General features: G+C 46.0%; 1 protein-coding gene and 1 long non-coding RNA gene across 3 annotated transcripts in view; both read right to left on the bottom strand.

Moving 5' to 3' along the window:
• The window catches only part of LOC114870630 (adhesion G protein-coupled receptor A3), a 102,733-nt gene that overhangs the window by 51,031 nt on the left and 27,707 nt on the right, over nt 1–23,995 (bottom strand). For both annotated transcript variants that reach the window (XM_029175546.3, XM_029175547.3), the window contains exons 7-12: nt 23,679–23,892; nt 15,711–15,875; nt 13,860–14,079; nt 13,423–13,572; nt 12,302–12,463; nt 11,936–12,136 (exon numbers count right to left, since the gene is read on the bottom strand). In XM_029175546.3, coding sequence (XP_029031379.1) covers nt 11,936–12,136; nt 12,302–12,463; nt 13,423–13,572; nt 13,860–14,079; nt 15,711–15,875; nt 23,679–23,892 — 1,112 coding nt within the window. The remainder of the gene's footprint in view (nt 1–11,935; nt 12,137–12,301; nt 12,464–13,422; nt 13,573–13,859; nt 14,080–15,710; nt 15,876–23,678; nt 23,893–23,995) is intronic.
• On the bottom strand, nt 9,305–11,923 carry LOC129603016 (uncharacterized). Its single transcript, XR_008692561.1, has 2 exons — nt 9,679–11,923; nt 9,305–9,562 (listed from the first exon to the last, which is right to left on the bottom strand). It is a non-coding gene; the product is annotated as an uncharacterized LOC129603016 (long non-coding RNA).

The raw sequence follows: 23,995 nt of genomic DNA, 5'->3' as shown, positions 1-23,995 counted from the left end.
TACTTCTAAAACATGTACATATAAATACTCTATAAATACATAACGTTGATTGTTTTTTTTATGAACACTGAAAACATATAAACGTAATTAAAAATTCTGCAGTTAATACTTAACTGTGCACATGCTTAGCAGGCACTGCACCGAACACAAGAGCATCCCGGATCTTTTCTTAATAAAGTACCAACTCCATCACTAGTGCCACAGTTGGTACTGTAAAGCTTTAGTCTTCGAAGCAGAAGGTTGTCAGTTCAAGCCTAGTTTACACCATCAGGAACAAAGTTTCCCAAGGCTATAAATAAACTAGCTCTTATATTATTGCATGTTGATATTTCACATAATCATAAACCGATCAAAGACTTATTGTTAATACTGTATGAAATTCCTCATTACCTTTAAATCGGGTATTTTGAACAAAACACAAGCTTTATGTGTAAAATTGCATTAACTACCTGTTAAAAAGCTGTTTAAATAGCCATTTACTTCCTGCAGATAAACAAACAACCTCTGCCATATTTACTACAGGTGCAACGTTTCTCCACTTACGTCACCAAGACACATCTGCAAGTCTGTTCCAATTTGGCTTCAGTTGAGGAACAAGCTAATTATATTGGCCCGCTGCTTGACACTGAATGTGATTTGGATTGTTGGCAGATATCGCAGTAAAAACAGCGATTCAATTGCACTTATACTCCTCAATGAACACGGATGACGTGGTGATGTTAAACCCTCTAATATGATGTAAGTAATTCATTGTCAGGAGGCTCCACATAGAGAGGAAAACTGAAAAGTGTTACCTGTGCCACTACAGTACAATCTACTGTCCAGAGCTCTTAGCAGACATCCACAAGTCAAGCACAAATCTCTTCTTCATTATTAACAGTGCAGTTGTGTTGGATTATTTAGTGCGGTTCAGTCCACTGCGTCCACAGCTGAACCAGCTGACAAAGCCAGTAAGTCATGACGCATGGAGACAGAGTACAATACGTTGGGTCTGGTCTTTGTTGACACGTCCTCATTATTTATTCAATTTATAATATAAAAGAGGGAAATGCATTTAGATGCCACATGCAGCTTAGTACTGTGTGTTATTTGGGATTCAGATCAAAACTATTTCTGAATAACCCCACACGAAACACTGCCACCTATAGGTCTGGGGTTTAATATCATCCCACACTAAACCATTGACATGAACCTTAAATGTGTGTTTGCTGTTGAATAAAGACTCAAACAACATAACTACACAATAGTTTTCATAAAAAAGCAATAACTATTACTGTATAGACTGCACAGGCCTCATTGCTCCTTTCATATAAAACCAATGACAAAAGGTAAATCAAGTGTTCTCCAATCATAAACTGAAACTGCTGAAACATAAAACAGAGCAGAGAGGATAAAATCCCAGCATTCCCCCCTCCATCTACATCTGCAGTCACATGCTCCACGTCCGATAGGACATTAAGATTCCAGGCTTGTGGAGCAGGATCAGCCTCCTCTGTTGTAATCACCGCAGCCCGCTCCTGCTCTACAGCTACATCTACAGCGGGGCCCTATTACAGGGAACAGAGTCAACACGCCAGTCATTTCTATGCAGCCGTCACCAGAATCACCAGGCGGAATGTGGAGTCGAATACATAACCAGCGACACGGTGCAGACGAGACGCGGCACGGTCGGCTTACTGGGACTTCACACAGCTTGGATGCAGCCATACTGGAAACTGTGGAGGCTGCCCCAGAGCATGTGCACGTAGCTCCTCACACTAATGCTAATTGGATAATAAAAAAGAGGATGCAAACAGATGCCGGCTCATGTGCACTGTGGGTAAACATCGACTACTGATAGCAGGGAAGAAGTGAGTGGGCAGAACAGGCATGAACCCATGAGGGACCTGTGAGGACAACACACGTGTGAAATACTACCACAGATTTCGGGAAATGCTGACCGATGCTTTTAATAAAGGACAGTTTACAGACAAAACACGACCGCCATGAACCGACACGATCTCCAGATTTTACCCGTTCGATAGCAAGCGCTGTACACTTTTGCTTGCTTTGCCCTGAAGCGGAGGAGTTTTTTTTTTTTTTTGTGTTTAGTTCATTTAGCATCACAATTAAACTCGCAGCAGTGCATGTAAACAAACGTCCACCGGCTGTGGAGCAGCTCATTAACTGGACGGGGTTCGGGTGGGCCGTCATGGCGGCAGATGACTCGGGGAGTAAAAACAAATCTGAGTCAGCGCCTGTAACTTTAATCTGAGCACGGTGGCATTTCAGACCGAGGCGGATAACGCTAACGGGCTACTGCTGGCTGAACAGATGTCCAATGAGCTTCACCACAAAAATTAGAAGAAAAAGTAGAACGCTTGGTTCAGACTACAATCCCTCCCAGAGAGCAGATTTCTTAGATGATACAACGTCCAAACACAACGAAGGCCCCGGACCACGGCCACCTTCTTACATAAACCCAAGTCCAAACAGGCTCAAATCCCCCTAAGCACCTATAAAATACCACCTAAACTCAACTTAACCTGATAAAGGTTAAACTGTGTTTAAACTCTTTAAACTCGAATTGTGTAGATTTTTGTTTCACTCGCTCAGAGACTCATCAAGAAAAGCGATTTATGTCGTTTCAGTAAACCCAAAACTCTGCGGGAGCACTCGTAAATGCCACAAAAAAAACGTACGGCTGTGCCCAGTAACACGTACAGTGGGGGGGGGGGGAACCACTGCTGCCGCGCGAGGAACAACAATAATTAGAGAGACTGATATCAAACTGTTGAGCGAGGAGCTCGGTGTTGCCGTAATTACGACTTGCGGAAGCTGGTGCTCTCACAGCAGATTCCATCTGAGCAAATACCGGCGGCGCAGTAAAACTCCAATCGCACTGATCTAGGAATTCTAATTGAGGGAAAGGCAGAAGCTCCGCAGATGGTGCAACATGCGAATACACTGCAGAGCAATTAGAAGCTTTTTTCCCTGTTTTCTTCCGCTCTTCTTTTCACAGGTATTAGGAGTGTTTTCCCCAAACACGCTGTGAATAGAGCTGATTAAAAAAAACAGAAGTCAGAGGAAGGAAGGCTCCGGGAGGGGAAGATTTATGTGAGAAATGACACACAAGCCTTTTTCAGCATCTTCATAAACACACTGCCGTTGCTCTCCAACACTGTGGACCAGGCTACAGCAGGGAAGCGGGTAGAAATATAAATAACTGAACCAGCGAGAGACAAACATGACGTGGAAACATCGCTTTAGTCATTTGTTATCTGTGTTGGAAAGCAGCAGAGAGGAAGTGCTTTTTATTTTTGGGGGATTCTCCAACTAATCATCAACACCAGGTTCCAGAGCTGCACCCAGCTTCAGTGGCGCCATTAGATCACAGCCGCCTGTTGGGTTTGGTGCTATATCGAGCAACACGAACAGAGGCAGCATCAAACTGAGAAACACTGAAAATGACATCAAGGTCAAAGGTGTTTTCAAACATGACACATGTACTGTAGATTTAGATGAAGACATTGGGTCAGTTTTTGATTTTGTTGCAAAATTTCAGCGGGCTCATTTTCTAATGCACGCCCGTCATGTAGAACCAGCCTCGACCTTGGGCACCCTGCTCTTACAGCATGCCAATGTTCTATTAATTTAGCTTTAATTACCCCACGTAGCGCTGGGCGTGTGATGAGCGGATGAAAGCGCTTCGCAGCTCACAGAAGGAAGCGCAGGGGAAGCCGACGCGGGGAAAAAGCCACGGAGCCGGAGCGCGAAGGACCCCCCGCTGCTGCACCCCACTTCCGTGTGCTCGCCGGACATGAAGGAGGGCAGCGGGAAGAGAGAGGGGGATGGAGAGGGTAGTCGAGCGAGCTGTGATTTGTAGACGCGAAGCAGAGGTTGGCGATGGAGCGGCAAAGGCCAGATTAACTACCACAGGGGAGGCAGACGCAGCCAGTTGGCTCGGCGTTCGCTGCTTTTAGCTACATGAAAGGAGCCAGAGGAAGAAGGCTGACAGAGGGAGGGGAGAGAGAGAGAGGGCGAGTGAGAGGAATCCTTAAACGGTGTTTGTGCGTTTTATGCCATTGTGACGGGAGATCACACTGCACCACATCACATACCACTGTAATGCAGAAACATGGTGACATTTGAGTTTAACCAAGTAGATGCAGCGTTTAAAATAGGAATTTCTATGCGTCGGCGAGATTAAAAAGGGAAAAAGGGCCACGGGTTCAAACAACTGTGCAAATAAGAGAGAGAGAGTGATGGCGTCTAGACTGGACAAAAAAGCCAAAGCATTTTTATTACTGGAGGCAAGGAGCCAATGAGGGTTAGCATCTGACTCAGCTCATGGCCGGCCCACAATGACCCGTGTCACGTGAAACCACAGCTCCTGCACAGTTAACTGGCATCAGCAGCCGGCGCACGTGCCGACGACCTCGATTTATCCGCCACCACCTGGCGAATGTTTGCTCATCACACAGGGTTTTTATTTTTGTTCTTTTCTCACTTCTGATTTGACACACACAAACACGTGGAAGCTGCCCGGCGCATCGGGGAAGAGGTGAGGATCACACGCTGGGACGTGAACCATATTGCTGCTGCTGCTGCTGGCTGAGAAATGATGCATCAGCAATGTTGTCTTCCCAAGAAACAGGTCTGTTTGTTAATTTAATTTAATTACTGGCTACTTATAGCGAGTTAAAGAAGACACACACACAAAACACTGCCCCCTACAGGTCTGGGGTTTAACCACATTCCTCAATAGACCATTGACATGATCGTTAAATGTGTGAAAACAAGAGTTTTGATAATAAGCAACTACAATAAATTAATACAGTCATATTAAAATTATTCAGTCTTACGATATTTTATATCACTAAATGTTTCGGGGCAGAGAAAACGTACATAAGCAAGATCCTGGTCTGAGCCTATTAATGGGTTGACACCATGTAGAGAAACTATTTGGCTCGCTATTAGCCAGCGGTGCACAAAAGTGAAGTCTGTGCCACAGGTAACAGCCATCAAACCGTATGTGACGCAAACAGAGGAAAATTAAGCTTTCAAAAGTGAAGCTGACAAAACAGTGTCTCTGTTTGGCCTTCAAACGGAGCGACCCGGCCTCTCTTTTAGCTTCTGCCACGGCTGGCTCTTATTTTAGAAGGATGCAGTCAGAGAAATACTGACAGAAAGTGGAGTTTGCACAAAGGACTGGGTCTGGGTTGAGATGGGAACAGTGCAGTTAGCATTTCACTTCACGTGCTCAAAAGTCAGGAGGAAAGAGTTTCTGTAGGTGAACTCAGATCTGTCTTTTATCAAAGCTTATTTTTTTGTTCATTAACTACTAACTTACAAATCAGACTGTACTCCTTTCTAACCAATATGTTTCCCTAAAACTGCAATTTTTGTCTTGATTTGAGGAATCATCCGTCCGTTACATTGAAGCATTTTCTCATTCATCTATTTTCAGCTTCACTGGGTGTGACACTGAGGTTCTCATCCCGGCCGTGGGCAGGCCATGCTACCTCAGTATACTGGGCATGTTTACAGCACACGAGAGCGTATTAAGACGCTGATACAGTGCATAATTGAAAATGACCTATTTCTGACAGGAGTGTTTACCCTGAAGCTGTGGGCAGGCTGCAGCTGTCACTCCTGCAGGAGCTGTCGGAACACAACTGGACGGGGATGCGGCTCAGCTCGCCTGAAAGGACGAGCAGAGAGGAGCAAATACTACTGTATACCTCCATTCATCTCCTCACTGTGACGCAGGGCGAGATGGAAAAAAAAAGTACTATGCAGCAATAAAAGACTGCATTGGACAACACGGCCAGTGGACATGCTTAGCAGGCACTGCACCGAACACAAGAGCATCCCGGATCACTCAGCAGAACGTTCAAATGGGCGCGGTGGAAAACTGGGAGGAACAGACAGAGAAACAGACAGTCTGCACAGAATGCCATAGACAGGCCAGGCCCATCTCTCCTATAAGTCAACCCGTCTCACTTCCCACTGTCTATTTCCTGGATCAGCCCATGTGTCTCTCTCCACTGCTTCATTTGTCACTTTTGACTGTATCGCATCTCATCCCATTCATTTTTTCCCCTCATTCCTCCTCCTTTCTTTGTCTCCCTCTCTCCTCCTCCTCCTTCTCCTCCCCCCTGCCTTCCTCTGTTATGATGTGTTTAGCATTCAAGGCCTCTCACTGCTGCATCACAGGCCTGTTTGTTTCACCAGGCAGCAAAGAGAGTCGCGGATCCTCGGCGACAGAGTGAAGCCTCGAGTGGAACGCATCCGCAGCCACATACGCTTAACCACGGCAGAGGAAACACACCCTCCCACCCAGAAAGCCTGGACGACACCCCCTACGCTTCATTAGGACGTGCACCATAAAATAATAAACCCTTAATCCCCATCCGATGTTAATGTCTGTCGCTATTTGGCTTCAACACTTAACCGCAGTTCAACACCTGTGCAATTAACCTCTAGTCATCGACCTGTCAAACACGGAGGGAAGGTTTCCTCAACGTGTTCCCCCTCCTCATACGGATGCAGGTCAGCGAGCTAATGAAGAGTCCTCACGCCATCGGTGTAGGAGTTAAGCATGTTAAATTATCCACTGCCTATTAGAGAACAGTACACAACGCAGTCTAATTAGGAGCACGTTGACATCACTTTTCACGGTTAAAAGCACAGTGTTTACCTAATCCACACCAACCGGGTCGTATTTGTCTTAGACGCCAGTAATGACATACAACACTCGTTTACTTCTCATCCACGTCGTAACCCAGAACTCGGGGAAGGAGCATAGATCCAAACAGACCTCACACCCAAACGCAGAGTCACATCCGCCCACACAGGCGCAGACGACGCAAACACACACACCCACACTGAGCCGGGCGAATGTAATTAGAAAGCACTGGAGCTGCGTGGAGCTGATGGGGGGGTGGGGGGGAGGTGCTACACCAGCCTAAAGGCGTCTGCTAATTACCTGTCAATGACGAGGAAGAGGGAGATCTGAAGTGGTAAATATTGCTCCCAACTGTCATCGTCGCTGAACCGCACACTCCGCTACTCAGTTCAAGGGTAATGCCCGCTCACTTGGGGAGCGGAGGAAGATGACATATGTTTGGGTAATTTAGGGATAATTAGCAGCGAATGTGTTCTAAACAAAGTGACACTGTGGTATTAGACAGCGTGACGCTAACTAAAGGTCGGCTGGCAGACGCGCAATGAGCGAGAAAAAGTTACAAGTCCTTCTTTTAAAGCTCATTTGAATTGCAGTTTGATTCAGCGTTTTACTTTTAAATGCATGTCTTTGTATAAAGTATATTTATGAATAATGTATAGACACAATTCCCATTAATAGCCCGTGAAATCAATAACAATATATTTTTTCTGGCATCAACAACAAGTAAAATGTGTTATTATATTTGGCACATTATCACAGAACAAATATTATAAGTACAGTACTATAGTAAGTAAACAGATCACATGAACAAATACTACTCAAGTATGCCAAATAAATAATCCTTTAATTATTTTAACCTGCACGAGATAAAATGGATGAACCAGTCACTAATTTAACCAAAACAGTGGACACCAGTCATTTTGCCTGCTCCTTATTTAATAGTGATTCTATTTAATTTACTCATAAACTCAAATATTATAGTTGTTACAGTGACTTTACTCACAAAAAACTTCGACATTGGAGATTAGTCATTTCCAGTGACACGTGGTATAATGGATTATTTGGTCTTTACACAATTAATCATAAAATAAGGTAAAAAGTAAAAATCAGCAGGTTAAATTACTGGGTGAGATTGTGAAAGACAATAATCTATCACATAAGATGGCAATGATTAACTAACCTATTTTAAGATCAAGCACACAGGAACTGGGACAACTGGTATAATCTGAGAGTAACAACAGTGTGTACGTATGTGTGTGTATGTTGGGATAAGGGAGGGAAGACAGAGGAACACGGACGTGGGGGACACTGACTCTGTATTTGCTATTTCAGTTTTGTTACTCTCTTTTAAATTAGAGATACAATGTGCTGATCATGTACAATCACACACCGTATAGGTAGGTGAGTGAGTGAGTGAGTGAGTGAGTGAGTGAGTGAGTGAGTGAGTGAGTGAGTGAGTGAGTGAGTGAGTGAGTGAGTGAGTGAGTGAGTTTTGCCTTCTAGACATTTTGATTTACATGAACATCTGCAGACTCGTCTGCTTCCTGTGGAAAAATGTATTTAGAGATGGCAGCGATAGCTTGACAGCTGATTGCTATGAACGGAGTTGGTTTTGAGTGAAATGTTTAAATTTACTGCAAGTGTGATGAAATGGGCGCACACTCCCAGATTGTCCACAGGAGGTCCAGTGTCCAGTGGAGCTGCCAGTTATTTCATCTAAAATCACTAAGACTTTCTCCACCTCTCAGCCTCAGCTGCCCTTTGAATGGGCATCTTACATATAGGGGGACATCGTCTGTTAGTATATTAATGTGTTTTATGTTGTATCAGGGAGCTAACAGGGATCAACCCTCTGTAGACACCAGCTGTAGCCTCCATTTTACAAATGCCTCATTTTACCCCAATCACATTGCCAAAACACACATGATGTTCTTAAATACAACTTGTGCACCTGAAGCTTCTGCTCTGATCCTCACTGTCCCTATCTGAGTCTACTCTGTGTTGGTCTAGGTTTTAAACCGATCACCGACAAACACCTCGACCCAATATGACCGAATGTGGCAACGTGAGCCTGTCAGCAGAACAAAATCTGCAAACACAGTCTGCAAGGATCCAGGAAGAGTAATACAAAATACCAGGAAAGCATTTACTAAGGTATAAACATGTTAGATACAGCAGCTGATATACAAGTATTGATGTTTGGTTAAATCCAGACAACACATCTAAAAACAAGATACAATGTTTCCTTCTTTCTGAATATACTAGAACCGTCTGATGTGCATAAGGTGATGTATGTAAATCAGGAAGCGGCCATGTTTCCAGCCGGAGTGCACTACGTAAGGCACCGCCGCTGCTCGTCTGTGTTTGATTACAGCGCTTTTTTGGCAAGGTGACGGCACAGCGGGGCCATATGCTGCGCGTCTTGGTCCAGTTGGGCCCAAAATGACTCTAAATGGTGCTGAGCGGCTGCCAGAATGAGACAGGGAACAGATCACTCAGCCAGTCAGTCGACGACCAGGACGAGAGAGAAGAAGAAGTTTGTGGAGGCCTGTGGGTTCTGAGGAGCCGGAATGCTAATCACTCATGAGCTTCCTGTTAATGAGAAACCGGACGCAGAAAACAGAGCCACAATAATAAATCACTTGCATAAGAACATATTTAAAAATTCACTTTTCCACATAGGACGATATGATGATAGAACCGGACTGCCTCCGAAATTGTAAATGCGGTGCATGTGTGGGTCTTTTCTCCTGTTGGGCCGGATAACAAGCTGCGCGGCAGCCTTCACTGTGTGCTGTTAGGCTGAGCAGCGTTAGACGGGCATGATGAGTCACAGCGGAGCGTGAGAGCACGTGTGCGTGCGTGCCATGTACGCTCACGCGCACCGCCTTCCTGGTGGGAGAAAAAATGGCTACTTTCACAGCAGACGGTGATACTTCGCCTTTTCCTCCCGGTTTTTCACATCGATATCTGTATTTTCATCATGGTGAGATCATGGTTTCAGATACCAGCAGGCGGACGCTGCTTCTCCTTTCATCGGCGCGTCTCCCTGCACACTAATACAAATCAGGTGGCTTCCCGGCTGAATGCTCTGCAGTTTACTCATCGTCATGACAACAGCTACAAAGGAAACATGTTTACATTCCATCTCACGTCCAAAAGCTGATGTTTCAAAATGACCAAACTCAATTAAATACTCAAATACTAATAGATAATAATAAATCTGACAGTCAGTACTGTATGTAACAAGATTCCCTAAATTATCCAGTCACTTAAACTATGCATGATTACAGTAATATCAGCTTATGTGTACAGTATTTAGCCTTTACGCCATCACACACCAGCAACACCCAGTTAAAGCACCTGCTGAGTCTGCTTGAAGACGAACACGTGCTCAGAAAATTGGATATTTTATTAATGTGGTTTCAGTACATCAGTTTACTTATCAGAGAGACAGCACAGCGTCAGCATCTTATGTTGTAGAGCACTTCATACCAGTTATCCAGGGATGCTGTACAGTAACAAACAGTGTCTCAGTTGGAGTACGTGTGAAAACTACTGTAAGTTAAAGCAAAAAGGAATGATTTGGACCTTTTAGCATCAAAATCAAATGTGTTTCTGTTTTTAAAAAAATGCCTTAGGATGTTTGCAAGATGAGAAAACAAATCCCCGTCATCCTGCCACAAACTGAGGGTCTGTTCAAACCTGCCCCCGAAAAGCACGACGCAGAAGCAACATTCACCCCATTTTATCATCTATAGACTGAGGTAAATGGTTCGAAACGCTATTGTGCTACAATTACAATTCTATTCATTTGCGATGATAAAACCACAGAATTGAATATTTTCTTTCCCCAACATTTGTTTCTGTCACAAAAACATTTAGATACAGATCACGCAAGAACAATTCAAAACCCTCCACGACCACATTTTTGTCTCACACAGCGATGACGAGTCCTGACAGAGATTCCCTTCCTTTCACGTCGTTTCCTTTAAACCACCAAAACTTCAGGCATCAGCCAACGACTACAAGCGTCGGCGCGAACCACAGCTCTGCTCTCATCACAGCGCACAGTTGAAGCCAGACTGATCATCGGGGAGGTTCGTGTTGAAATGTGCCACTTTAAGACACGTTGGACCCACCAGCGGGTGATTTTCTGTTTATTTTAGGACCTGACAGTGTGTAAAGACTTGTGAGGCGTCTGTCAGAGCTCCGAAACGCGGCCTCAGAGACGCGCTTCCCAAATGAATCACAGTGAATGTTCCTCCTCATTGGAGTCCAGGCTCCATCTGGAAATCATCAGAGTCTGGTTTCAGAACCGTTCCAGAGTGGACTCTAGAACTGCAGCCGGGTCCAGCCAGCGTTAGGCTGACTGACTGTGGGCCAGCGTACATAAATACATGCGGTTCATATCGTGTGTACGCGCTGCACACAGACGCGAGATGTTCGACTAAGTGCTGTAATTGCTGACAAAGCCACAGAGACCTGACACCGTCTGAGCAGAAAAATGAGACGAGGGAAGGGAAAGTGAGCGTGCAGACGCTGCTCACACACACACACACACACACACACACACACACACACACACACACACACACACACACACACACACACACACACACACTTTTCTTACTCTACTCTACTATAGACGCACAAGCAGCAGATTAAGTCACATGCCCACTGATTAAATCACCCATGGACTGAACTTTCTGGAGGAGGCGACCGCGTTGCTTTTTGTGGATGCGCGGTCGGTCCTGACATCTGTCACTTTGGGTCGACAAACCGGACCTGCTGGTGGTGGGGGCTGATTTAAGGCGACAGGTATGCAAGGCCGCGTGATCCATCACGGGGGGAGGACCCGCGTTCGCCGACTCCCAAATTACCGTCCTATTTGCAGGCCCTGCCCCTCACGCGGCCCCACCTCGCCGCTGATCTATGGCGTGACAACGAAGCCAAACAAGGTGTCAGGCGGCCGGGACAAATAGCCAACAGCAGACTTAAGGGCAGGTGGTCATCCTTCTCCCATGCTTCAAGTGTGTGAAATTGGAGATTGTGTTTCATTCTGCCCATGAGCTACTCTACGGGCACTGCTCCATTTTTCATATTTCTCTCCGTCGTCTCCTGTCCGTCTCCCCTCATTTGAACAGGGTGCCAAACATGCAAAAGTGTGCAGACTTTAAAAGTAGAGCGGAAGCATTCAGAACGCGCGGGTTTCTGACCTTGGGCTAGGTTCGGTGGACGGTCTGGCGCCGTTTAGCAGCTCACCTTGCTGAGCTGAGTGGCCGGCGAGCCGCTGCTGTTGACGGCGTGGCATTTGAAGTCGAGCAGCGACGGCCCCGCCCCCCGCCCGCTGTCACTCAAAGGTGGGCCAGCCGCCGGCGTCGGCCGCTGGAGCACCGTGCAGGACAGGCCCCGGAAGTCTGACGGCCGGATGAGAAAGGCCTCCAGAGCGATGTTAGCAGACACCTGGGGAGAAGAAGGGGTGTGTGTGTGTGTGGGGGGGGGTTTGATATTAATCATTTACAGTAGCCAATATGAATAAACCAAGAAGGGAGAGTCATTCTTCTTTCTATTCCTCACTCCACAGCTGATTGATGTGCTCAGTCAGCTCTGATCCGCTGGATCTGATACCTTGGAAACCACCTGGCTGTCTCCCGTCAGCGCCAGGTCCGCGATGCGCTCCACGCACTGCACGATGCGGGTGCAGGCGCGGGCCTCGTTCTGGGCCATCCACAGCACGTGCTCCTCCACCAGCATCATGTTGCTGGCTATGTCCGATACGTAGTCGCTCAGCTGCACAATCACAGGCAGACAAGCGGGGGTCATGTGCCGCAATGCATGTGCAAGCCCCACCCCCACACACACTCCATGTACATCAATCATATCTGCAACAACAGGCAAATTTATAATCTCCAGTCAGAGCTGAGGGGGAGGCAACGGTGGCTTCATTCATTATAGAGAGATTTAATTTAGATTAGCGGCTCCATTGGGGCATAATCACTTCCTTGGGATGGCAGCTCACTATTTACTTACTGTACTTCTCATTGTTGCTTCATTTGACTGTTCTTTGTTGGATGAATGAGGGTGGTCCCTGCTGCATTGTCTTACGAATGATAAAACTCTGAGCATCACATAATCGCGTCTCCCGCCGCGCGACCTGTGTGGAATAATTGGACGAGCGAGGGCTATTATTGATTCCCGTCGCCGACCGAGTGTCGCAGCCTCAGCCGGACCTTCGGCGTGACGCGCGGCCCGATCGCTCCCGGTAACGGGCGGCGGCGGAGGTTTCGCCCGAGGTAAGAGCGTGGCCTGCGAATGCGTCTTCGTGGCTGTAATTGTCATTCCAGGTGCGAAAGTGCCACGGGCGAGAGCAAAGCGTGTGAGGTGAGAAGTTAAGCTGTGTAGAATCAATAGGAGTGAAGTCAGGATGAAAACCTTGCTGGGTCATTCTTCTTTGAGCCTTTGACAACCATTTTTTTTTTCATTTGGATGTTTTAATAGTTGTCCCATTACGCTTCAAATGCTAAACCTTGGGCAAATAAACCAGTCAAGCCTTAAATGACATCATGGCATCCTTGTGCATAACTTTTCTGTATATTCATAATTACAATCCAGTCTGCACCCGCTAATATGTAATCTGGCTATATTTAAACAAGCATATGGTAAATGTGAAGCTGTGCCCAACATGGACCGTTGGGAGTTCTATCCCAGTATGGCCAGATACTAAACCAATGCTTTTAGTTCCCTCTCACCTCGCTGCGTTTCTCCACCAGCCTCGTCAGCCTCTCCACCAGGTGGGTGACAAAGACCACGTCCATGACGTCCGTGAAGTTGGCTGCCCTGCTGGTGAAGGCCACTAGCTGCTGGCCTAAAGGCTGAGCGTTGGTGGCATTGAGAGTCATCTAAGAAGGAAAAAGTCCAGCGTCAATTCACCAAAGGGAGGAAGCATCATAAATCACTGCACGTTATCAGGCCACGCATGCAGTCTCAGGATGTCTGTCAGTTTGTATCATGTTTATATAGAACACATTTATAGATCTGCAAACACCTGCAGGCTACAGATGAATCAGCGGAGACGGTAGCGTCTGCATAATACAAAGATATGTCTGGGAGGGCTTGTAAATGCGCACAAGCCAGCGTGTCGAATATCACAATTGATTCAGACTCTATTGATTCAGTGCGTGGACACCTGGGTGAGCTCGTGCAGAACGCGGGTGAGCTCGCTGGCGTAGGGGCACTGGGTGTAGTCGTCCTCGGCCCATCGCCCGGCGCGGTCGCAGCGCCGCCAGGCCTTCTTCTCCCCATGCCCGGAGGGCGGGCGGGCGCCGCCGGAGGGGTGGGGGGCGGAGCCGAAGGCGGCGGGGGCACAGGGCAGGAAGGCCAGGATGCCGGCGACGGTCCTGGGCCACCTGCCGAGCAACGAAACCCCGAACGGTCAGCAACGGAGCGAGTGTGAAGCTCTGCGATTCATTTGCATAATGTTTGATTTACAGCTAGCGCTAATTATTTTTGCAGATGACTGCCCGATTCTAATTATAGGACCACGCACATGGAACTCATTATCTTTACTGTACATTAGCGCATTCTATCGTTAAACAAACAAAGAGTTAAAAGAAAAAGAAAAAAAAAGTGTTGTTCGGTGATCATGCACAATTCAGCGAGGTCTCCTCTGAAGCAGGAAATGAGACCGTCTCAATAAAGTCATCAAGAGCCAGTTCCTGGAGCTGCTCTGCTGACCAGTGTGCGAGACAGGCCAGGATGATTTTATGGGGTAATGGAACACTCTTCATTTTCTGGGTGATGCCCGTTAGTGTTTCAATAAAATAAAGCTCGTTTGAGTGTAAATGTCAGCGTTCACTGCATTAGCCTCAATTTTCCTGCTAATAGAAAAAAACTCCAGCTTGTTTGAGCGCCGTTGCAGATTCTGCTGGTGATTCTTTTTCCATTTCTGCTGGCAGACTTTGTATTGAAGCATGCAGATGAATTTGTCTACAAACACAGCAGAAACATGTCTGGGTTTTCTTCTTAAGGCATCATCAAATCCTGCAGCTGAAGTGATGCTTAACGTCACAACATTTCTTGGCCTCATCTAAATCAAAATAAAAGAGTGTGGCACTTTGGAGGTTAATCTATTTTCAGCGTAGAGAGCTGTCAGACTCATTTTTTTTATTCTCTCTCTCTCTCCATACACACATGTTGGAGCAGCAGCAGCAGCCACTTAGTAATAAATGGCGTTAATTCTTTTCCCCAACAAAAAAGGGGGCTCATTTTCCAGCCCATTACTCCAACGCCTTGCCAAAAACAAAGCTCTGGCGCCGGCTGCACTGGGAGTGGGCTACGAAGTACAGCGGCTACAAGCAAGTGTACACGACATCAGCAAACCCACAGGGAGAGGGTGAGGGAGAGAGAGAGAGGTGGAGGTTGCAAGTGGGCGAGCACAGTCACTGGGTTTCAAGGTGGTTACAGGGGGAGGAGGAAAAAGGGAGGGGTAGGGGTGATGAAGGCCACGGTGATGAGTGTCGTCGAGGGACGGTGGGCTATGCTGGTATAACGGTGCTTTAAAACTGGACTATTGGCAACCGGGCCGTAATGTTTTGTGGGATTTTCCCAGGTGGGAAAGAGGCACAGACAGTGTTGGAAAAACAAAACGGTCCCTCAATGTTCTAATAAAGAGCATATTTGTATGACCTTAGTTATTTATCCCGACTCGCGTCTCTATTAGCAGCAAATTTCTCTACGTGGTGTTTCTTCATCCAGCCTTGGCCAGGAAGCCAATACAGGGTGCAGCAGGTTGGTTAATGAAAAATTAACTTGATACCACTCTTGAGTCTGCACTGATTTAAAACTATTGCCAGGAGCTAATTAGCACTGCATGAAGGACTGATCCCAACCCCATATGCTATTGCCTCAAAATATGCTTTAGCTTCACAAAACTAACAACCGCCCAATAAACATTGTCTAAACAGCAAATATTAGACGTTAGCTTCAAAAGTCACAGTATGCAAATGTTCTCCTTCTCTAGACCCTGAAGGTGCATTACCTGAAGTCCCCCTTGTTGTTGCTGACTCGATCCGCGGGGCAGTACACCGCCGACGTCTCCAGAACAACTATCTCCATTTGCAGAGAGGCGTTGCCACGGGAACTGGTTGCCAGGCACTCCCAGATGCCAGCGATGCCCACGTCGATGCTGGAGAGGATGACCTCGCTGGAGGAGGAAGAACAGGCACAAGTTTGGACGGCACCTTGTCAAAACCTCCTTCCTGTGAACTTCAAATGTCCGGAAAAGGTTTGCTCGAGGTGCAGGATTGGGCTGATACCGAGCTCCTTTTTAATGTTGTTTAAGGATTAGTTTATGTTAGGACTTGACTTTAAGGATCACTTTTGGATTAAGGCAGGGATTAGTTTGGTCATACGGCGGAGAGGTTGAGGTTGAGGCGAAATCGTCAGGATTCCGTCGTCAGTGGAAGCGCCGTATCACAGCAGGAGGGCAGACGTGTGTGTGTGTGTGTGTGTGTGCGCGCGCATGTCACGTAAAATCGGATTCATTCAAGAGACACTTGTGCGTGTTATGACTAACCAGTGGCTTAAAGTGTTGGCTGTGATTTCGGATGATCATTACTCATGCTTATCTTTCCTACTTTGTCACAGCGATTCCTATCTCAATAGAAAATGCCTGATTAAACAAAAGGGTGGTGAAACAGTGACAAAGAGCCAACGCAGGCCATTTGCCAAAGCGTCTAATCTTGAGGATTTTACTCCTAATGAAAAAAAACAAGATGAAAAGCCGGAAGAGATTGCTAAGCAACCGGCTTTGTCGCCATGGAAATAGCGGCTCCTTGGGAAATGCAAACTATTTAATTTCCAAATAAGCTGCAATCCAGTTGTCGACAAATGTACACTTTGCTTTGTGAGTGTTGAAGGAGCTCATGCCTTTATGTGATTTAATTAAGCTGTGTTTGTAATACGACTCAGTTTACCCACACACCGCTGTATGTATATACATTTTTTAATGCCGCTTAAAGAACTATGCTCCGCAAATGTGTGACGGTTGACACAAAAAACTATAAGTGACAGGCTGGACACGGAACAGGAATCTCAGAGTGTGAGATGATAAGCGACTGAGCAGCTCAAATACGGAGAAACTGTAATCCCAGAAAGCACTCAGAGGATGTGAGAAAGAAAACAAATATTAAAGCCTTTGCTCCGTTCACTCTTCTCTCTCCTTTCTGGCCTGTGTGTTACTGTACAACATGCAAGCTATTTGTACAGCCATCCTTAAAAAGTACAGTATCAATACAAACTACATTTATTTACTTTAAGCATTGCATTTTTTTCTCATTTGGGGAGTCAAATTGTGAACCAGTATTATAAAATTCAAGTGTTTTTACCACAGAGCATCTAAATTCATCATCATTCATTATCTTTGTTTGTTTTAACATCTGGTGCTTGGTTCATTCAGCACTAAGAACATCATGTGTGTTGCCATAAAGGCTTTTTTAGGGAAATGAGAGATTTACCATTGGCTCCATACAGAGAAACCAAACTGGGGAGACTGACAGCAAGTCCGCGTGCACTTCACTGCTTCTCGTGTCCATCTGTCTGCTCATTATCTGCACTGCTCATCCTGTTCAGGGTCCCAGGTGAGAGGAAGCCAGTTGCGGCTGACACACAGGGAGAACTGCATCCTGTGTGTACTCGTGTCCTCTCAACAAGAAATAATTAATTGAACGTCCCCAGCCTCAACTGCCACTGGACCCTGATTTATGAATAAACCCCAAATGATTAATAGATGATTTGATCTGCAGATAATTCATTTGCAACTTTTTCAGCTAATGATTAATTGCTCCAAAATAACAATTAATCTCGTTCCAGCTCCTCGAAATGTGTAGTTTTATTTGAAGGCATCATTTTGAGCTCTGGGAAATTAGAACAATGCTTTTATGCATGTTATAAAAGATCAGGTCAACTTATAAAACAACACTCAGAATAACTGATAGTAACAATGTGTCAAAACTCTACTTCATGTTGAGGGGCCGTGTTGTCATGGTTAGTAAATAGGCTCGCAATGGGTACAGCACATTCCTCTCTCCGCAACATCTCTGTCAGAGCAGAGTGTGTGTCTGTGGATCAGCAGGGCAAAAAGCACAGAGGACAGGCGAACTGTCCTTCAACAGATGACTGGCAGCAGTCAGGTTCCATGTCAGCTCAGCGGGGGGGGGCACACCAAGTGACAGAGTCTGATCAGTCATTACAGATCACAGTAAAAGGTTTCCTTTCACTCTGTATAGAGATCACACAAAATACAGCAGGTGAACGAGAAAAGTACAGCATATGAAACATGGAACCCATAATGTGACGTTTATGGACTCACTCTGGATGGATGCAGGTAATAAAACAAAATCATATGTTGCAAAAACAAGTGTCGTTGAGAAAAATACATTCAAGCGACTGGTTTTAGTGTGATTGACAGTTTTCATAGCAACTCCTTTTCTACATATGCAGATGATGAAAACATTTGCTCTACTGATCTGAATCCACCAGCAAAATAATATGAACACCGAGATGTAATGGAAGCACATTGTGCTCTGGCGTAAACTCCACGTTCCTTCACCACAGTTGTTACAGCTTTGTGATAGGAGATACTTAAATAAGGAGATTCTGTTACTGGGCCCTGTGCCAGGACACGTCACTTGTGTATGACAGTGAATAATATACTGTTCACTGTACTATCTGTGTAGACTGGAAGCCCAGTATCACACAGACTCCAAACAATTTGCACAGAATGATGACACTGGATACAAAAATGCCATCTTTTCATACTTTCAAACTTGAAAGATCAGTCAAGCCATATCACTAAAAAAGGCCCTTAGAATTATCCTAATTCGAAGGGCCCACAAACTTTGAGGGTTCCACAGAGACCAGCTTTATTAATAGTAACATTGAACGAATTGCAAATAAGACTAAATTACGGCTTATTTCTGCCTATCCAAAGAAAGGTTTGTTTATTCATGGAGCTTCCTTGCAGTATAATGTTAGTGTTGCTCTAATAGCCGACAATATGTACTGTCCTCGCAGCCCGTGAAACTATGTGCTGCTACACAGCCAGCGAACAGAACAAAAAATGTCCACAAGGCGTTCGTTTCTTGCATTAGATTACAAGTTGTAGAACATGAGCTGCTGCTGTTTCACATCCAAGGCTCTATTTGAGGGTAAGAGCGTTTATTCAAACTACTTCCTAAGATCCTGAAACTGTAGGGCCTGAAACCAAATTTTCTTCATGGGGCCCATAACTACCAGTAGCGCTGCTGATCATATGTTTTTCCAAGTAATAAACATTTTTATATGATTGTTCACATTAAAGTACGTTACTGTCATCTTCTGTTCATCAAATAAAGAGACAAGTCAGTGTTTTTTCATAATAAACTGTGATTATGTGCGCGTGTGAGACATAACTGCTGTACGTGTCCTCTTCAACGACAGCCGGGACAGTTACATCATTGCTGAACGTGGGCCAAGTGGATGCTGGGAAAAAGAGAAAACAAAACAAAACAAAGCTCCCCACCCCAACCCCTCCTACACACCCAGTGCTCCACCACCGCTCCAGTTTGTCTCCCAGTCTGCTCCGCAGCGGAAAAAACCTCAGCAGCGACCTGTTCTGCAGTCTGATCGCAAATGCCAGCCATGATCGTGCACCCGGACAAAGCCAGGAGAGCAGAGGAAACCATTAAGCATCCAGTCAGGTTCCACAAAAAGGCTCCGCATGTGACACACCGAGAAATTGCTCCAGTAGAGCAGGGCCACAGAAGACATTCACAGAGCTGTGACCTACATCTGCAGTAACACTGCTCCATTGTGGGCCGGCTCCCCATCCACTATTAATCCAAATTGATATCTATTATATGTTTACATAATGATGATGCACGTTGTCACTTTGTCAGTCTGTCCCTTTGACTTGAATCGTCAGTCAGTGCATTTATGTCACAGCATGTAAAAGATCTGCATTGTGTTTTTAGATAAAGCATCAACTGTTTTTTAACAAGGATCAAGGATTATTATTGTGTGCATACAAACACACACAAGCATCAATCAATAACTACGTATGGTGAACCATAACTATATAATGAACTTGCTCAGTATCAGTATCAGCAAGCATGTCCTAACACACACTATTTATTACTTCACAAAGTACATTACGTAGGCTATTAATAATTTACACTTCACTTTATGCTTGTTTAACTTTTCCAAATATAACTAAGAGTTTCCATTTTTCTTTAGTGACATGACTTGTAAGCAGAAGCTGAACCTGGAGGTAATAAACCGTGTGTGTGTGTGTGTGTGTGTGTGTGTGTGTGTGTGTGTGTGTGTGTGTGTGTGTGTGTGCGCGCGTGCTGCACAAAAGTTGCATCTAAAGAAAGCAAATCAGCACCAGTAGGTACCAGTAGGTACAGTACAGAGAGTAAGAGACGTTTTCCTTTTTCCCCTTTGCCTTCAGTAAAATTTTCAAACAGGTTCTTCATTTTGTGCAAGATTAGCCTGATTAAAAATGGAGAGGATTAAGAAAGATACATCCAGAGCGTCTGCCGTACTGTAGCTTGCTACAGGGCTCGAAAATGTTTGATTAATGAAACATGAATCACAGGCTGGTCCCACTGCTGCCGCTAGCACAGCTAACGCTGGAAGTTTGGCTCGACACCATCACTCAGCAGGAGTCTGGCCCACATTGCAGAACCGCGAGGCCTCGTGGGGCTTTTTTTGGGTGTTTTTTTCGCTGCTGCTTGCTGTAAGCAATGTAAACGGATCAGCTTAACGGCCCACCTGTGCCAGCAAATAAGGGGCCATAATGACACGGTGCCGAGTAATAACACAAAGACGCTGAGGAGCACAGAAGGCATAAAAGAAACACAATGCGAAGAATGACAAGACGGTGTGGTTGCTTCAGTCACATAATGTGTCCGCTGGCTGTTGGCCTAATGCAGCCTAAAGCGAGGTAAGCGGAATTTAGCTTAGCAAACAGCCGCAAAAACGCTTTGGGTTCACCTTCAAAGAGGTCACTTCTCTGAGGCTGTGGAGCCCATGCCCTCGCTGCTGCAACGCCGCACGACAAATCCAGGAAGGGGCTTTAAGCCTCACGCTAAATCCTGTGTATTCAGTCTTTCCCCTCTGATGGGGCATGCGGGGCAAGGCTGACTGCTCAGAGGACACTTAGCCAAGGTGAACGGCATCAACACCAGCAGCGGTGATTAATTTACTGTCCACTGTGGCTAAATGAACACTGACAGAAATGGCGTGCCAAAGGCTAAACCATTACTTGTCTTTTGTATTTCCATCTCCTTTTGCAGCCAAGTGCTGGATCCGAGAGGTCGCTGGACTCTGATTTCCCCTACACGTGACCCTCAACACCGCTGTTTAAGAAAGAGCACCGGTCGAGGGGGGGAGTTCAGCCCAGGCCCAGCAGACTGTTTGTGTTGGACTGAGCTCAGTTACACACGTCAGCGACGGAAACTACGTCTGCTTCTACATGTAGCGAGTTTTCAACAGGAGGGGGACGTTTTACTGTAGGTGTCAGATAATTCCTGGTGTCTTATTAGGTCCAAGTTGGAAGAGCGGAGTCAAAGTTCGGAGTTGTTTTTGAAGAGGGGAAAGGATGGAGGCTTCAAGCGGGGGTCAGTTGTAGAAGAAGATCTCCCACAACGACGCAACCTTCGCCCTCCTCTACTCTATGGCCATTAAAGCCTGGTTCTATAGTTGCTAAATGGGAAAACGCTCCACAAGTTGCTGAGCACGTATCATACAGTGGCTCCTACTGAGCTTAAAGCCAAATGATGCTGATTACAGCAGCGAGAGCAAGTCATGGGGACAGAAAAGAAAAGGGGTTATAGCCAAAAAACACACTTTAGCGCGATGATAGTTAGGCCTTAATTCACACAGTACAAGACATGAACTGACAATTAAAGTCAACTAAAAGAAAACAGAACCTTAATGGTCGCAGTAATATCAGCAATGTGTATTTTATTATTTAAAGATGCTTGTGTACATCGAGTTCTGAAGTGTCTGTGTATGAAGCCTATGATGCAACATCTTTGTTTCAAATGCTTACACACAATGTTAAACGGCCTCTATTATCCAAATATTATGAGACTCCAGGGTGCACGTAGACACTACTGTAATTACTTCCTTCCCAGAATGGATTATTCAGAATTCTGAGTTCAGTGTACACTATGCTGCAAAAAGTTTTTGCTCACCCATCCAAACAATGGGAATGAGCCACAGGTATATAAAATTAAGCACCTAGGCATGAAGACTGTTTTTACAAACATTTGTAAAAGAATGAATGCTCAGTGAATTTCAGCGTGGAGCTGTGATACAGTAGGAGTTCCTCACTCCTAAATATTCCACAGTAAAGTGTCATCTGTATTAAAAGAACGTGGAAGTGTTTGGGAGCAACGGCAACTCCGCCACGAAGTGGTACAGTAGGCCACGTAAACTGATGGAGCGAGGTCGGCCAATACTGAGGCACATAGTGCATAGAGGATGCCAACTTTCTGCAGAGTCAACGCCTACAGCCCTCCAAGCTTCAAGTGGCCTTCAGATTAGCTCAAGAACAGTGGTAGGAGTGGGTTTCCATGTGCCGAGCAGGCGCATCCAGGCCATACATTGCCAAGTGCAATGCAAATCGTTGGATCCAGTGGTGGACACTGCTGAAAGACATTTTTGGACTATTCCATGCTCCCAAATTTGTGGGAACAGTTTGAAGCTGACCCCTTCCTCTTTCAGTAAGGTCAATAAAGACATGGATGATGGAGTCTGGTGTGGATGAACTTGACTGGCCTGCACAGAGTTCTGCCCTCAACCCAATAGAAAACCTTTGGAATTAATTAGTACTGTATGCGACCTCACAAATGTGCTTTTTAATATTGAACCCACTTGATTAAGAATGGGATGTCGCTTCATTAGTGCTCAGTTCATATGTATATCAGGGCAAGTGAGCGAATACCTTTGAGGATAAACAGTATGTCTCAGTACTTTGGAAGTATTTCAGCCATCACCACTGATGATGATGATGTTGTAAGCTAATGGCAAGCAAGACGCAAAGAATTGCTTTGTCTTCATTGTAACAAACATCTCACCCTCAAAAAAAAAAAAAACAACGGGCCAAGTAACATCACTACTGACACACAGTGACACTGAGAAATTGCTAAAAGATCTCTCTGTACCCTGTAATCCAATTATTCACGGCAGAGCATTCACAACAGGGATCACTGAGAATGTCAAACCCTGAGCTGCTACATAATGAAAAGGAAAAATATTGACTATTTGCTCTGTTTGCAGTCGGGGGGGGGGGGGAACGCTAGAACTTCCCAGAAATGGAGCGGAAAAATAGCTGGAGCTCCTGTTGCCAAGTAAACCGGCGAGAGGCGTCGCGGCTCTGTTGACACAGGCAAACATATTTCTGTCAGCACTCCATCAATATTTATGTCGGAGAGGCCGAGTCAGAGCAGGCAGCAGTTAAACTAATCAACAGCTACAGCGCGTGAGCTCCGGTGCCACGGCATTACGTCAACTGTATTTATGACACACACGTCCCGCAGGATGCAGAGCACTCAGTAGATGCTGCTGCAAGGCTCCGTGCCGGGTTTCTATGAAAAAAAAAAAGGGGGACGGCGCAATTATGATTCAGCATCTGCTCCCCTTAGCGTGTGATTAGCCGACGCTGCGCCGGCGTCGAGGGAGCGTCTGAACGGACAGGCAGATTGCTCTGAGGCGTTGGCACGCTGCCGAGCCGGTTCTGTCCTGTCCTTCCAGATCCTTATCAAGGGTACCAATAGCAAAAGGTGAATCAAAAGCACCTATGGGTGACCGGGAGGCCGAGAGAGGCGCCTGTGACCCCATCCACCATAAGGAAGCAGAGGATGCAGGATCTGAGCTTTTTACTCGTCCACCTGCTTTGACTTACACCCGTCGTGTCAGCTAATCGCCTCTCCCCCTCTGTGAGAAAGCGTCTTCATACCTGGTCAGCAGGCAGCAGTCGTGCAGCAGGGTCTCCTCCACGTAAACGCCGCGGTCTTCCTGCGTGCTCGCCACGCGGCCGTTGTGGCGCCAGCTCAGCCTCACCGTCGGGTCCATGTGGGTGGCGGCGCACTGCAGGGGGAGGCGGTCCCCGTGGAACACCACTTGTCTCTGGGAGGGTATGAGCTGGAACAGGGGCATCTCCAGAGGTCCATCTGGAACGTGGGGAGAGGATGAAACAGGAAGGTCAGCTTGTAAAACAACCACCCCCCCCCCCACGCTTCTCCGTGCTGTGCCTCATGAGGATAGAAGGCAGGG

Source organism: Betta splendens, chromosome 15 (assembly GCF_900634795.4).
Source record: "Betta splendens chromosome 15, fBetSpl5.4, whole genome shotgun sequence".
NCBI classification, from domain to species: Eukaryota; Metazoa; Chordata; class Actinopteri; order Anabantiformes; family Osphronemidae; genus Betta; species Betta splendens.
This window is presented reverse-complemented; position numbering and strand designations above follow the sequence as displayed.